Below are 17,131 nucleotides of genomic sequence, written 5' to 3' on the forward strand. Positions count from 1 at the left end.
ATATATAGTTTTTTTTTTTTTTTTTTTTTACAAGTGGTTTTTTAAAACTCTAAGAATTGGAATTAAGTACCTGGTTTTATCTGTGATAGGTCTATCTCATCAGTCAAGCTGTATTCTCACTATAAACAATCAGAGATGTGCTCCAACTTGAGAATTAGCTGATGCATGCAGAAGTTCCATCAATCAATGTACAAGCATGTTCTGATAGAATAACTGGCTGAATTCAGAAGGGAAAAAGATGACCTTGTCCATTTTAACTGCTGATGGAAAACATCCTCACATTATGTTGTCAGAGACTTAAGGGTAGAAAGTGTTGTACCTCCTCTTTAGAATTTTATACTAAAATGATGAGACGCTGGAGGGCTTACACTATAAGAACATGCCACCAAAAAAAAGATCACTTTGTCTTCCTGGAAGGCTACTAAATAACAGGGTATGGGGCTAGACCACAGATGTCTGGTTTAACAGTTCACAGTTGAGGATGGTACGGAGTCTCAGAAAACTATAAAATCCTCAGCTGAGCCAGTTACCGGTAAGATTCCACCTACGTGTGCACTACTTAAATATCTTCCTACATACTTGAGCCTAAATGACCTGTCAGCAGAGGGTGTCTGTGACAGTTGCAAGAGAATGGCCTTACTTGCTCAGGACTGTGTGTGGGTGTTAAACATGGCACTTTTAAGCATAAATTTATGAGGTGCAAACTTTTAATGCAAAGATGACTCATAAAGTTTCAGAATGTGTAAATATGAAGCACAATCTTAACTTATACCGTCACTGGTGCGCACCCACAGTAAAACTAGCCTTGGTAGATTACCAAATTGTTTGGACTACCAGGAAACTGACAAAAATCTGTCACTCTTAATAGGCTGATGAGAAAAAATTCTTGGGTTGATTGTAACACTTGTGTGGTGGTTATCATCTTAAACTAGTGTTACATGTACTTAATCTGCATTTTGCAATATTATGTTTGACGGCAGCATTCAATTAACTATTTCTGATATTGTGAAGAAAACAATTCTTTTGAGAATCTATACTGGAAAACTTAAGTAGACAGCAATTATACAGTAGAGTAAAAAAATTCGAGGTAAAGACAGGAAGAGTATGAAAGAATAAAAGTATAAGGGATTTTTAAACCAGTTTTGTAAATCAGGCAGTAAGAATAAAACAGAAAAAGAATCATAACTAAACATTTGATCTGAATGTTGCAGTAAAACTAAGATCAGTATTATTTTTAATTCATTTGTGATGTTCCTTGAGAGTTTTATGCAGTTGCTACAAAAATGTCATAAAAATTTCCACTAATTAAGATGAATTGGTAAAAACTAGACCTTTAACCTTATTGGGAGCAATAGTTGGAAGTAGATTATTTAGCTGTCAGAAAAATAACCTTGGAAACTGTGATCAAACAGACACAACAAGGAGACCTAGAATTCAACAGGATATTGTTTTAATAATTCAAAATTGTGGCCCTTAGAAGACAGGAAGAGTATGAAAGAATAAAAATATAAGGGATTTTTAAACCAATTTTGTAAATGGAACCAACCGATTATTCATAGTTTCCTGAAAATTGCTAAACTTATAGACAGAAAAAAATTTATAAGATAAAACACAGTAAGTTTTCAGATTCTAACTTTAATAAGTTGACAGTGAATTTACAAAATAAATTTCTGCTTAGCTTTTTCTGCACAAAAAATTTAAAACACCATAGAGGTGTTTTCTTCTTTTAAAAAATTTTTCGTAGGTCAGTAAAAACAGAGGCCAGAGAAGAGATTTTAAAGCTGCAACTGCTGCATACTCAAAGAAAAACACTACAATTAGCTTTTGATCGCTTCAATGTAAAATAAGAATCATCTTGTAGAGCCACTAAGAATCAACAGTAAGGTTTTCTGAAATTACACATATTTACAATAAAAAACAAATTTCTTGACATTGGATCATTCTTTTATTAAGTCTGGAGGCCCACTTAAGATTATCTCATTTATGAGAACACCCACAGATAGTAACAAATAAATAAGTCTGGATTCCCTGAAACACCACCCATGCACACAGCTGGACCATAAGGTGGTTTTTAGTTAAACAGCAGCTACCATATTTGGTCTTATGCTTCAAGCTGTTACAAACACAAAAATGTTTGCTCAACTCTAACTTCAGCTATTTACTGATGAATTCACTTCCTATAAGAGACAGACCTCCTAGTTTCTCTAGGTTGCTACCTCGGTTGATTGTCTTTTGAAGAGTCAGTGCAGTATTAGGTGAAGTCACAAGCACAATGCGTATTGTGTCAGTAATACTTAGACATCTGAGTAGCCAAGTGAGCAGACCACGTTAGGAAATTCCTTACATGCTTATTTAGGCTTCAGCTCTTAAACTTACTGTAAAGGTTCACTAGGTGCTCATAATCACCAAATCCTAGAGCTTTTCCCCAGGCGGTTTTACTAATTAAGGACAGGAAAAAGCATAAGCCTTAATACTGAGGCCTAGTTACATTAACACTTCGCAAATATTAATAAGTTTGCAAAGCCTTAGATCCTGATATTCCCCCTTTTCATTGATTTAGTTGGTTAGATACAGTGGGTAGTTTTCAAAATGTCTTTGTAACCTTCTCATTAAGTGAGAACAATATAAACCGAAGTCTCTTTCTGACAGAAGAGTCAACTGAGTACCTGTCTGCCAAAAACTTCATGGAAATGCAGGCAGCTGACAGTAATATTCAGTCTTAACACATTAAGCCGCTGCCTTTTCGTAAGTTCAATGGGACTGTCGAAAGAATGATTATCCATGGCAAGCATTATTTTGAAGCATTCAGCTTTGTAACTTTTAAAAAAGTGACCTCCAAGTGAAATGCACGCCCACCACAGCTTTATAGGCACACCCCACATCTTTCCAGTCCTGGCTCATCGCCAGCCTCACTCACTCAACGCGCTTTCTTTCACCTGTAAAGCATTTACTCCCGTAACGCCTACTGAACACAAAATTCACTTAAATGTCAGTTCCTTATTTATCCCTCTGTAACACAGTGGAATCTGGATTTTATCTGAGTGACAAAAATTCCCATTCAACTAGGTATTAGGTTCCCAAAGGGCAAAGTTCACCTCTTATATATATATTTTTTTTCTGTGGCCTCCACCCTCACCCGAGCCACTGGCTCTGCACTGAAGCTATTAATCTACCAAACTCACCCATTACAATTTCACAGCAAGGCTTTTGCTAATTCTCTACCACAGGTTAGTTCAATTTCATATATAGCCCTTAATACTGAGGCCGAGTCACATTAACACTTTGCAAATATTAGTATGTTTGCAGTCTTAAGTCCTAATGTTCCCCCTTTTATTGATTCAGTTGGTTAGACATGGTGGGTAGTTTTCAAAATGTCTTTGTAACCTTCTTGTGAGAACAATATAAACCAAATTCTGACAGCCAGCGTAAACTGAGTACCTGCCTGCCGACAACCTTACAGAGATGAAGGCGGCTGACAGTAACAGGCTTAAGACAGAAGCCCCTGGCCCTGGCACTCAAGCCCAGACCAAACGAGCGGGGAGACAGGCAGGCTAGTACTGCTGTGAGGAATGCTATGCAGAAAACTCTATAAACATAGATGTGTGAGGCACAGAACGTCTTTATTGCCACAGGAAGCCAGTGCACTCATCCCACCTCACCGACAGCGGTTACAGTCACAGAAACGAGGACTTCACATAATAAAGCACAACACAAGACTTGGAGAGAAATGGTCCCTTGGACTATATTGGCTGTAATACTGAGGTAACCAATTGACCTTGTTCAGTGAAAATACCTCGAACACAATGAAAAAAATCGACTAGTTATAACATCCAGTTCATATATACAATTCAAATAAAAATATATATTATTTGCTTCAATGTATAGCAAGTTTAATACATTAGTGTTTACAAAATAAAAACCGTATTCTACTGAAATTTTTCTTGTGCTTCCCCTTACCACTAAGCACGAAAAAAACCAGGAAAGGATGATACTTAAGGAAACTTATTCATGGATTTAAAGATGCAGTCTGTATGGTCGTGAAAGACAGATAAATATTAGTTGGAAGATTACCATATCTTTAAAAATTGTCGCTTATTAAAATCTACAAACTTGAACTGTAAGACACAATTAAAAAAAACCCACAAAATTTCTCAAAATAGATTAGAATACAGGAAACGTTTCATGAAACTACTGAGATACTAACCAGTTCTATGGCTAATATTAAAAACCGAACAATCTATGTAAATCATATTCATACTATTTCTACATACAGTGAACAATACAACCACAATTATCAACCTAAAGCTAGCAACAAAGTTGCAAGGTCCATGAAAAGCTTCTTCAGTGGGCAAAACACTATGGTACAATTAAAACATTTAAGAAGGGAAAAAAGCCTTTTAATAGTATAAAAGTTGTTTACTGGTGTTTCTACTGTAAAGCTATTCTACAAATCAACATGAAAAAGGAATTATATATGTGACAGTGATCAGAGACTACAGTGCAGACATTTCATCTGACATCTGGCTGATGAATTTTAATATAACAGACTGTAACTTAATATGTTTATTCAGTTATGACCCAGAGCAGAACTGAAAACAAAAAACACATATTCCAAGTCAACACACTCTCCTGGGCAATCTCTGGGTTTAAATCTGGAGGAAGGAGGTAAAGCTGTCAAAAATCTTCTCCTCTTAAACCAACAGAAAAATATACATTGGTAGAAGTAGTATTTGTTTTTCACTGTGGATTCCAATGGGAAATTCTGGTAAGTATGCAAGCATGTTATTAACATTTAAGCACACTCTCATATATATGTATATAGCCCACTAACTAAATAGGGAGAATTAAAACAGATTTTCAAGTTAAAATGAGTTTTAAGAAAAAACTGCATTCATAAATCCGAAAAGTATACAAAAATGAAATTGTAAAATAAATAATGAATATAGGTGTCAACTAAACCTTCATAGAAATATGCCTGCAAATGTGGATGCACCGGTCGTCCACAACTGTGAACTGTTTGGATGGGAATATGTTCCCCAGGGAGAACCATCTAGCTTCTCTGACTCTGGTATGTAGAAAAGGATTTTCTACGTACAGGACTTTCTGGATATAAAACAGTGCTTACTCTACTACATATATAGCCTTTGTTAACAGTCATCATTCTTATCACATTTAGGGTTAACTTACTATGTCTTAATCTACATAACACATTCTGAAAAAACAATGTTGAAGTCACGGCTTTTGTGCATGGGTCCATTGTTTCAGGCTCTCTGTCCAAGGAGCAGCTTCCTATTTTTGTCATACTTTAAGTAGCTATCATAGTATGCAACCTGGATCAACCAGGTAGGAGAGATTTCTACTCTATTGCTCATCTTTTTAACTCCACTCCAGTATTTATTAACTATTGCCTAATTAAGCCAGTAAAAATGACACCTGACTGCTAAGAAATGAGACATTTCCTATTTAAAAAAAATCAGTTTTATCAGGTATTAAAACTACAACATTTTCCTTGGCTTAAATTGAGTATCTGCTTTCCATTTTTCCAAAGTCATTACAACCTTGCCAACAACTACATCACTTAAACTTTTAAACTTTCTTTTTTATGACTGCAAAGATTCTGAACTCTGACATACAATAATATTTACGTAAAACACTTAAAGCAGACAATGAAATTTCAAGTAAAATAAACTTTATCCACATCTATTGGTCCAAACAGGTCTCAACACCTAGATTTTACTTCTATAAATTACACAAGTACATTGTACATTCTTAAATAGTGAATGCTTACAGTATTAATTTGTAAGCCTTTCCACATAAAACGACTTACACAGGAATGTGGATCAGTATTTCTGTTACAGATTGCAACATTCTCTCAGTTTACCCCTTTGCGGCTGTGGTTTTGTCTTCCTGGTTTCCACAGACTACTGTATCAGTCCTTATGCTTTGGCTATGAAATCTGTTTGTGCTGAATGAGGCAACATTGGTTATTAAGGCTTATTTCTATGATGGAGCACTATCCTTAACTCTGATGCCATTTCCAGAGAACAGTGGAAGAACCACAGCTATCTTGAATCTTCAGGCTCTGTTTTGATGACTTTCTTTTCCAAAGTAAAAGCTGAGTGAGGATAGTCTTTTAAAATCCCAAGGCTCTCTGTAGAAAAATGGAAACAAAATATATTAATACTTAACATCAAAGGTCACAAAAAGAACAAAAAGAAAACCCCAAACTCAAATCCCAAAACAAGCAGTATCAACTATTCGTAACTGCCAATTCCGTACAAAATTTTTATGTTTATAAAATTGTGAATTGTGTCTAAGATTTTGGATTCCAAGTTACACATCTCTCTAAGCCTTCGTGTCTTCATCTATAAAATGTGGATAGGATCTATACATGGTAGTATGAGACCTAAATTACAAAACGCATGTAAAGCACACAGCATATAGAACCTACTGATTTTTATTTAATGCTTGGTCCAAAGTGATAAATAAAATATCTAAAATAAAACTGGTCGCTCACATACAACAAAGTTACTGGCCAAAATATTTACTACCAATGAAGACATGAGGCAGAAAGTCATTTTTCATGTTTAAACACAGGACTACTTTTAAGTTTCTCTAGTCACAAAACCTTAATGTGGGAGAAACAGGGATAAAAGAATGAAGATTCTATTTTTCATAAGGACTCATTCCTTAAGAGTTACAAGAATAATTATTTGAACCTCAAACACACACTACAGAATGACAATAAAATGTAGTATTTATTTATGTGAAGTATTAATACTGGGGGATACACACACACACATATACACTTTAGAGGATTCTAGAAAAGTAACCAACATTTATAGCTTATCTGAGATTAGGAAGTTGACTTTATGAATTTCCCTCTCTGTACAGAAATTCAGCATACAAAGAGTAATAGTAGCTACCATTTACTGAATTCTTATCAGCCAGGCAATTCATGTAGGTTATCCTGTTTAATCCTCCTAACTGTTCAGTGAGGCAGAAATTATGTTTTACAGATGAGACAACTGACTTCAAGTGACTCCTAAAGTTACTTTAACTCAAAAGACTGAACAATACTGGGTTTTTTCAAATGGTGTTGGTCTCTAATACCTTTACCCCTAACTCACTTTACTTGGATAAAAACATGCAAACGCCAGACTATACGAGAAACAGTTGCCCTTTTATGGAGTTCAGTTTACTTCTGAGATACAAGTATCACCCCCCAAATGCAGCTGCATGAAAAGTTCAGATTTTAGAAAAACACAAGTGGTTTTCTTTTAGCATGACAGCAAACATATAATCAATTTCATATTATGAAAGGCTGGAAAAGGGAATATGATATCTAAAGCCAGTCATTTATTACCTGTTTTACAATCTTGCATAAAGCCACCATTCATGTAATAGGTAATCAAAATAATCTCAACCTTCAAGAGCTTTTCCCTGTCTATTTTTTGGAATATCATGTTTTCAAAAAACAAAACAAAACTGGCTATTAATATGGCAATCTGTTATTTCCAAGGCGAGAAAACTGACCAGTAACAGTATTAGCAATGACCCCTTTTTAAGGAGGGATAAATAGAAGTTAGGAGATTAAAATCAAAATACAGTTTATTCAAGTATTACTCCCTCTAATCACATCCTACATTTTCACCTGATGAGTGGGACTTTGCCTCACTGGAGTAATGTCTACTCAGCTCCCCATCCACCACAAAATGATGGGGTTGTCTGTTCTGTAAATTAGGCATTCGGAGATTCAAAGGTCTTTCTCCTAATGAAAAGAAAAAAAGGAATATGAATAATTAAAAATGCATCACGGCTTTCTTAAAAATAAGTTTCCATGGATTGCCTGAACACTCCTTAAGAAATAAGTGAGGAAAGTCAACAGGCACTGAAGAATTTAAATGCTAGCTGGAGAAATATTTAAGATAATAATTAAGGGAGAAAATGGCAATTCATGCTAGTCTCACAATTTATTGTTCTGTCAGGACATTTTGACAAGCTAATCACAAATGAAACAAAAGACTGAGATTTCCAGGCATTTTCTTATTAGTGCAACCATTTTACCAAGGTAGGTCATTAACCACATAGTAACAAATACTACAGACACAGAAATCTCTTCTGTGGCTCAGATGGCAAAGAGTCTGCCTTCAGTGCAGGAGACCTGGGTTCAATCTCTGTGTTGGGAAGATCCCCTGGAGAAGGCAATGGCAACCCACTCCAATATTCTTGCCTGGAAAATCCCATGGACAGAGGAGCCTGGTGGGCCTCAGTCCATGGGATTGCAAAGAGTTGGACATGACTGAGCAACTAACACTTTCACACACAGACACAGAGATGGCTTCAAGCCAATTGCCAATTACTAGAACAACAGCAAAACCTATGGCAAAGCCAGGAAAAGATGTAATTAGCACAGATATGGTAAAAAATGTCTCATACACCAAATCATATTCCCTATCATAAACCTAAATCCATCACACTTAGCAAACTGCTGCCCTGCACTGGAATATTCTGGTGTCACAAATGAGAGTAATCAAATCTTTCATTAATGTCTTTGATTCTTAACTCTCAGGCTTCCCTGGTGGCTCAGATGGTAAAGAATCAGCCTACAGGGCAGAAGACCTGGGCTCGACCCTTGCATCAGGAAGATCCCTCAAGGGAATGGCTACCCACTCCAATATTCTTCCCTGGAGAATCTATGGACAGAGGAGCCAGGTGGAATACAGTCCACGGAATTGCAAAGAGTTGGACACAACTGAGTGACTAACATTTCTTAACTCTAATCTTAACTGTTAAGGATGACTGGAGAAGTTAAAAAAAGACCTCCACTGAAGTTTCTGTAATATTTTAAAGGAAGAATGTTCTTCACCACTACTCTGATCTGCTAACATGTAATGTTTTACTCTATAGTTGAAGAAGGCGGGTTAGGATGATATTCCTATTTAGAAATCTTACTTTTTTGACTATAGTAACCACTCTCTAAAAAAGCCTAACAGTAATACATAAAAAAGAAGATCCTACAAAGTTGCTTTTCTTCAAACACTGTCACTATTTCAAACTAGAGGATCTATTCTGATACTTGGATGCTATCCATCTTTCTCCAGTCAAGCATAAGCCCCAAGGAGGCAGGGTCTATCCGACTTACCGCTACATTTTCAGTATCTAGCAGCGTGGCACACAGGAGGCATAAACACATATTTGCTGAATGAGTGAGTGACAGGCACTGGGAAGTTTCTTCATGTGTGGATACAAATGAAGGAATTTTAAAAATGGTAAAAATACTCACGAAGCAAAGCCTTTTACATCTAAAGAGTTTAAGAGGACAACTTCCAAAGTATATGCCACACAAAATATCTTCACAGAATCTATAGAACAATGTGAAGCCTGAAAGAAGATAACATTTCTACAAGTCTCTCCCTTCTTATACTCTCTTCAAATCTCTATTTTGTCATAGTATTTTAGACACAGTTACCACATTCTCTGAGGAACCAAATGTTATAAATTTCAGACAAATCTGCTTATGTAGTCTTAAAAAACATACACTTTTAGTCTTTTAAAAAATGATCAGCATCTCCCATGGAATTCACTTCTTGAGGAAAAATGATCTATACTATTTACATCTCCCATTCCCATCCACCCTCTACGAAATACATGTCAGTTACGTGGGCCAGCTCTTGTTTAGGGCTGTGGTGCTAGAGAAGCCTACTGAGAGTCCCTTGGACTGCAAGCAGATCACAACAGGCCATCCTAAAGGAAACCAACCCTGAATATTCACTGGAAGGACGAATGCTGAAGCTGATGCCCCGAGACTTTGGCTACCTGATGCAAAGAGCCAACTCAGTGGAAAAGACCCTGATGCTGGGAAAGACTGAGGGCAGGAGGAGAAGGGGATGACAGAGGAAGAGATGGTTGGATGGCATCACTGACTCAAAGGACATGAGTCTGAGCAAACTCTGGGAGATAGTGAAGGACAGGGAAGCCTGGTGCGCTGTAGTCCATGTGGGTCTCAAAGAGTCAGACACAACTTAGCAACTAAACAACAAGGTTAAAAAAACTACAAATTAAAACTGCAGGAAGAATTCTTTCCTCTTTAGAAAAAGGGAAAATTTTTAAATTTTGATAGAGAACTCTAATAGCATTTTTGTTTCTTTGTTTCTGTTTATAGTGCACCGAGCAGCTGGCACTAAAGGCGAGGTCACTCTAAGGATGTACCTTGTCCCTCAGCGCTGTCTGACATCAAGCCGTTAGGGCTGTGCTCGTCTGAGCTCTGCCTGTACAGTCCTGCAGACAGTCTTCTTTCGGCATGCTGCAGTCTGTCATAGCCAGCTTGGGTGCAGAGGAACTCCATCTGCTTTGCCATCACCTTTTCAGGCTGCTAGTAAGTAAAGCGAAAATAAAATAACTAAAACATCCTAGATTTTTTAATGGTTTAAAGATGCCAATTTCAGACTCCAGCAAATATATTTAGTATTCATTAAAATTAGTTCACACTTCATGTGGTATACACGTTCCATAAATACGCACTGATGTCTATATCATCATGTTAAAACACAGAATGCTGGATTTTGTACAAAAGGAAAAAAAGCTTTCTGCTCAATCCTATAAAGAGAATTCCATTCTAGTTCAAAAGCAGAATAACCTTAGCTTTGTCTTCCAAGGTACCAAGTCCTTTTAAAGATTTTTCTTTTAAAAAGAACCTCAGAGCAACAGCACCATCTGCTATAAACTGCTTCTAACACAGGGTGAAATCTTGGCATTTTTATTTTAGGATTTGGCACTACACAAACTCCGATATGATGACAGTATGTTTGGGGGAGAAAAGGTGTAAAACGGCTGTCTAGAAGAACAAGACAAACACACCTCCCACTAAAATTAAACAATGCAAATTATGCAGAAAAACCTCAGTGCCAACAAGGATCTTCATCTTCATCATGGAATGAAACTGCAGTGTTTTCCAGCCACTCATCAAATGACATGTTTTATTATTTTTTTTCAAATGACATGTTTTAAAATACACAATTAGTTGGCTGACATATAAATTTATCTGTCCCTTCTCTAGGCACGGTTCTAAATTACCTGTGTGTGATATTCAGAGCACTGTATTTGTGCTATTTTGCCAAGGAGGTAATAGTCCAAAGGCACAGAAATGAATCGCTGCCATGCTACATGGAAGATTCATACACAGGCGGCTCATACAAGGAATGTGCTATATAAAATTAGTTACAATAATCCTGATTCACAATAGCAAAAATCAATAGGTGAAATATGCTGACACATAAAATTACTCATAAAACAGAATAAAAGCTTACACTATTTTTCTGAATCAAATAAACCAGATTAAAAGGAATCGTAACTTCTAATTCATTTATTATTAATTAATAAAATTTCAATAAGATTTCTGGAGGAGGAAAATTTATTTTTCATTTTCTCCACATGAAAACACAAAACTTGGCACCACTAAATCTGACCAAAAGCAGATTGGTCATTAGAAGTGAGAAGATCAATAAGAATAAAACCTATAGTACCTACTAAAAGGCAAAAATGACTTTTAAAAACGTTAATTTCTGTGTACACAATAAAATTACTTAGTAGCGAAAGCACCTGAAAGTACATATTAGTTTTTCATTATACATGAATTGAAATGATTAAACAATAGCAACAATGTTGACTATTACTATTTTACTGAGAACTAGAATTGTTTTATCTCACAGCTATAATACACACAGAGTCAACATGGCTGTTTTCCTGGTATCAAGCTGCTGCTTCTGAGTTTTCTTAAGTAGAGAATCTGTCCTACTTCCTACAAAACTTCAAAGAATAAACAAGTAGCAGATACTGGGTTCTGCTCACAAAGCAGACCAAACCTAGCTGATACTGCTATCCTGTTGACACAACTGTGGATCAGATGACATTGTAAAAACAACCGGGAATAAATTTAGTCTTTGGATGAAACTGAATCTAAAACTGAAGCCAGCTGAAGGGGCCACTGAGTTTTTCACCCACCGAAGCTCCTATGAAGTGTTAACTAATGGCTGACATTACCTGTGAGCTAAGAGCAGTGAGCTCCTCACTCTTAGCTTTAGCCTGCTGGAAGAGTGTCTGCACAGAGTCCTGGAAATCTGGAAACCCATCCTGTAGGTCAAAGAATATGTACTTTTTACTTTAAAATAACCATATTATCAAAAACTCAGAAGATGAAGCAAAGAAATCCACCTTAATCCTGATACCTGAATAATCAAGATTAAGATTTTAACATACAATACTTCATTTCAGTCTTTCATAGTACAATTAATTACCTTATTTCCACAGTTGCAACCTCAATAAAACATACATGTTAAAAGATAAAAAAGTTTATACATTCACAGTGTTTTACACTGAAACACAGATTTTATGATCACTGATAATAATAATTATATAACATTTCATCTGGTGGTCTGACTGTTTAATCATCATCTTCATATTGGACATTTAGATTATTTGCCTTATTTTTGGTTTTATGAAAAATACTGCAAAAATACTTTCATGGAAATAACATTTTCTATAGTTTAGATGATCTAATACAACAGATTACCAGAAGTGGAATTGGTACAAAAGGATGAACACTTATGCCCATCACATGTGTTCCTCAAGGGCCTTTACTGCTCTATTGTGTCATAAGCAAAGTATGACAGTTTTCCTCGCCAGTACTGGGTGTTGTTTTCTTAATTTTTGCCAATTTGTACTTTTGTTTTGATAGTCAAAAAAATTTAACTTTACATATTGTAGCTACACTGAATATACACTTAGATTTTACTTTGTGATTTCTTCTGTTACTATACAATTCAAAAGACATTCGCTTTTGGAGATTTGAGAGGAACTCAAATCTACCCTCTAGTTTTCTAAAGTTTTATTCTATTGTTTCTTTCATTTTTCAAATGTTAACTCTCTAACCTATCTGGAATCTATTTTGTTACATGTAATGTGGTAAAGATCCAAAGTAAACTTCCAACCCAGATTTCTGCAGAATTCTTCCAGGCTGACTTAACACTTCTTCTTTACCATTTCACATGACAGACAATGAGGTGAGGAATCAGAAAGACCTGTACCTGTGTTCTGATTCCACCACCACTTACTAACTACATGACACTGGATGAGTAACTGAACCCTTCTGAACTTTAGTTTCTTCATATGGAGAATCAGGATAAGAGAATCTATCTATCAGGACTGTTGTGAGATAAAGCAAATGAGATATTGCCTTTAGCATACAATAACTAATGAATAAATATATCAGTTGGTATTCTTATATATACTTATTTATATCTATTCTTATATTAAGTAGAGTGTACTTGGGGCACTCTACTCTTGGGTAACACTTCAACTTATTTCCATTTTATACCATACATATATACATATTATATACATGCAAATCCATTTACTAATTTTATCAAATTTCTTTGCCTGTTTAGTGCTCCATATAAAATTTATAACTACAAACATCATGATAACATGGTTGTACTAAATCTACTAAAAATTACTCAAGAGATCCTCAAAGATGTTGTCATTAACATCCAAAACATTTTTCTCCTTGTTTGATAAAGCTTTATGTTTGTAGGGTAAATTATGAAAAACTAAAGTTGTTATATAATAACAGCAAAAAAAGATGTAATAATAACAAATTATTTATACAATTTCAAGTATGAAACACTGATTCATATTTTCCCCATCAGGGTCTTTTCAAAAAATTATTTCTCCTCCGCCAATCTCATGTTTTCAAATATTGCGTCTACTAAAATTCATTTCCTAATAATTATTAATAATTGTCCATTTAAAAAAAAATCATAGACATGAAATAAAGTAATTTAGAGTCAAGAGAAAATAAATTTAACATCTTGAAATAGTCTTATGTACCTCCATGGTGGGTTGATATATAATCAGCCTTTTTAAATTAAGAATAGCCACCTTTCTAGGCCTGTACAAGACCGAGGACCCTGGGCTTAAAGGAATGCATAGAATACAATCATTAACTGAACTAGAATGAATTTTATACAAGTGTATATAATTTAAATGAAAAGCACACTTTTCTTAGTCATTCCACTTTTCACCTAAGAATTTATTTAGACCTAAAACCCAGCTTTATCTTTAACAAATCCTCCTTTAAATTCGAAAGTTCAATGAGGTAAGCCAGCAGAAAATAACATCCGTAAGAGCAGCTATCATTTTTCAGGTGCCTACAATCAACCAGTTTCCTAACTATGTTCTGTGTTTTACTTGTATTGTTTCATTTTATCCCACAAACAACCCTAGAGTTCCCTCATTTTATAGCTACAGACATTGGCTTCAAAGCCTATGTCAGAACCGTAAAATCCTTGAGTTGCCACTTTTGTGAAACTAACCAGAGGCATTTATTTCCTTTATTTTAGAAGACAGATACAAAAAAATAATACATTACTATGATTTATGTCAAAGAATGTCCTGCCTATGTTTTCCTCTTGGAGTTTTATAGCAGCTGGTCTTACCTTGAGGTCTTTAATCCATTTTGAGCTTACTGTTGCATATAATGTTAGAGAATATTCTAATTTCATTCTTTTACATGTAGGTATCCAGTTTTCCCAGCATGACTTATTAAAAAGACTGTCTTTTCTCCACCTTATAGTCTTGCCTCCTTCTTGCAGAACTGGCCGTAGGTGTGTGGGTTTATTTCTGGGCTCCCTACCCTATTTCATTAATCTATTTGTCTGTTTTTGTGTGCTAATACCATACTGTTTCGACTACTGTAGCTTTGTAGTGCAGAACCACCACATGACCCAGCAATGCCATTCCTGTGTATGTATCCACAAGAAACAACACTAATTTGAAAAGATACATGCATCCCAATGTTCAGAGCAACATTATTTACAATTATTCACAATTAATTATTTACAATTAATTACAAGGCACAAGAAGCAACCTAAATGTCCATCAACAGATGAATGGAAAGTTAACCTCATTGCTTCCAGTTTTTAAATGGAGATTAAAAAATAGCTTAACTGCTCAACGGAAATTTGTGGGGATTAAATAAAATAATGCAAATGGTAAAGGTTTGGAAAATGCACATTGCTATAGAAATATATGGCTGCACCACTGTCAGGATTATTAACCCTGAGGATTCTGAAAAGCTGGGAGAACCTCAACCTCAACATGGGAAAAGTTTTTACAAAATGAACACTGCTCCATCATTAACAAAGAGAAAGAAAAGCATGCAATAAGCAGTAAACAACACAGGTCAGTGGTCTCTCTCAGCTGGGTTCCTTACTCATTCCAATTTTGTCCCAGTCTTTCAACGGTTCACCATGGATGAGAAAATACTGGACTGAGAGGCCTTCACTTCATGACATATAAAGGAAGTTTAAGGCGCCCCAAAACATGCAACTTAGAAATAAAAGTGAGAACATTCCCAAGAAAATGGTCTCTTTTCAAATCACGTTTGGTACAGGACTCTTAGTATGTTTCTGAAGCTTTTTCCCCAGGAACCAGCTGTACCATGCTATGAGCAATTTGTCTTCCTGCCATTTTTGGCTGCTGTCATTAATCACCGTGTTCCCTCACTGGAGAGACTCTGAGTCTGAGCACTGAGAAATTAAAAGATACAGGGTGGGATGCTGCTCCTGACCTAATTACTCTCATCTCATTGGTCTCCACCCCAACTTCTCCTCATCCTTTCCCACCAAATACTAGCAACTCGCTTTAAAACCACTGCTTGGCTGTCTTTAAAAAGACTTGTTCCAACAGATGTTCTTAGTCTCACACGTGCATTTTCCCTTTTTCTACTCACACTTTCTGTATGAATAGCACATTGTAATGCTTCTGTTTTTCTGATCCAGAGGGGAAGAGTCTACATCAAATTAGACCAGCGTTCCTTTCAACAAGCTTAGTAACAGTGTGGGTGGATACTCTGACCCTCCTCCCCCTCCTTCCTCACTCTCCCACCCCCAGCCCACTGGGACTGCAAGCAGATGTTTCCTCCAAGTCCTTCTTTTTCAAGCCCCAATTCTCTGACTTTCTGGTCTCTATTAACAGACGTCATTTCTTTCATCCAGTTATCTCTGATTGCTTTGCACTCCCAGCCCACACAGGATCAAGAAGGCTGTCACCTCTCATCTCTTTGCCTAGTCTCCAGCAATTTCAGGGAGCGAAGAAAGCTGACAGACGAGACTGAACACTGGCAGTCCGTTCAGTCAGCTGCCACCACTGGGCTAAGACTGGTGCTTTCACTCACCCTCTCTCTCTTCCACGATAATACTTATTACACTGGAGGAAATGGCAGGGTTTGTTCATAGGATGTGCTCTTGATAAAAAAGAAAAGATATCAACTTAACCCACTCAGGATGTTATAACTGAGAGGAAGGCAAGACAAGGACTTTGGCTCTTAATTTTTCATCTCCCTTAACTTGCAATCAAGCCTTCTTAAATACGTTCTGTCACACAGTATAAAAAACTCCAACTAATTTTTCTTGATTTATTCTGCTAATCTTCCCAATGCACCGTTTTTTCTTCAATCTAAAAAATGAGTATGTCAAATGGTGTTATCTTATATTTAAAAACATTTTGTAACTTACATTGTTAAATTTTCTACTCAAAATGTTTGCCTTCCTTGAATTAGATAATAACTGTCATTCTTTCTCCCCTCTGCTAAGACCGCCAGTCTTGTGCACATTTTGCCATTCTTACCATACTAGCAGGAGGAAAGCATTTATCACACCTTAGGTGCTTTGTAAATGATCATTAGCACCCAGGAGAGTGGTACTGCTTTGAAGTTTACAAGTTAGACCTAGATTTGAAGGCCAGGCTCTGGCTACTAGACAGCAATGTTAAAAGGCAGGTAAGTTTCTGAGCCTTTCTGGGTTTCTCCTTGGCTGTAAGTGGAACTCATAAAGCCTTCATACAGAGGAGACAAGGTTTGTGATAATGAATTTCAAATGCCTAGTAGGGACAGGCATATAAGAGATTTAATAAAATCAGTTATTTCCACAAATGACCCAGAGCTAGCTTTGAGGTCTCTGATGAAAAAGAATAAATGTAATAATCCATTAGCGTTTTAGCTGAAAGTGGATTCACAGAGGACGGTGATCTAGCCTCAACAGGAGAAATATTCCCAAGCCTCACTAACATATGG

At 36.2% G+C, this 17,131-nt stretch overlaps 1 protein-coding gene across 4 annotated transcripts in view; it reads right to left on the bottom strand.

Annotated features, from left to right (window-relative positions):
• Positions 1 to 3,599: 3,599 nt before the first annotated feature.
• Positions 3,600 to 17,131, bottom strand: part of NAB1 (NGFI-A binding protein 1) — a 49,460-nt gene continuing 35,928 nt past the window's right edge. Inside the window, exons 5-8 of one of the 4 annotated variants that reach the window (XM_027555218.1) lie at positions 12,043 to 12,132; positions 10,213 to 10,375; positions 7,647 to 7,771; positions 3,600 to 6,151 (exon numbers count right to left, since the gene is read on the bottom strand). In XM_027555218.1, coding sequence (XP_027411019.1) covers positions 6,134 to 6,151; positions 7,647 to 7,771; positions 10,213 to 10,375; positions 12,043 to 12,132 — 396 coding nt within the window. In that variant the 3' untranslated portion in view covers positions 3,600 to 6,133. The remainder of the gene's footprint in view (positions 6,152 to 7,646; positions 7,772 to 10,212; positions 10,376 to 12,042; positions 12,133 to 17,131) is intronic. The other 3 variants (XM_027555208.1, XM_027555199.1, XM_027555228.1) reach the window with 3 other exon arrangements.

The sequence above is a fragment of the Bos indicus x Bos taurus genome, chromosome 2 (assembly GCF_003369695.1).
Source record: "Bos indicus x Bos taurus breed Angus x Brahman F1 hybrid chromosome 2, Bos_hybrid_MaternalHap_v2.0, whole genome shotgun sequence".
NCBI lineage: Eukaryota > Metazoa > Chordata > Mammalia > Artiodactyla > Bovidae > Bos > Bos indicus x Bos taurus.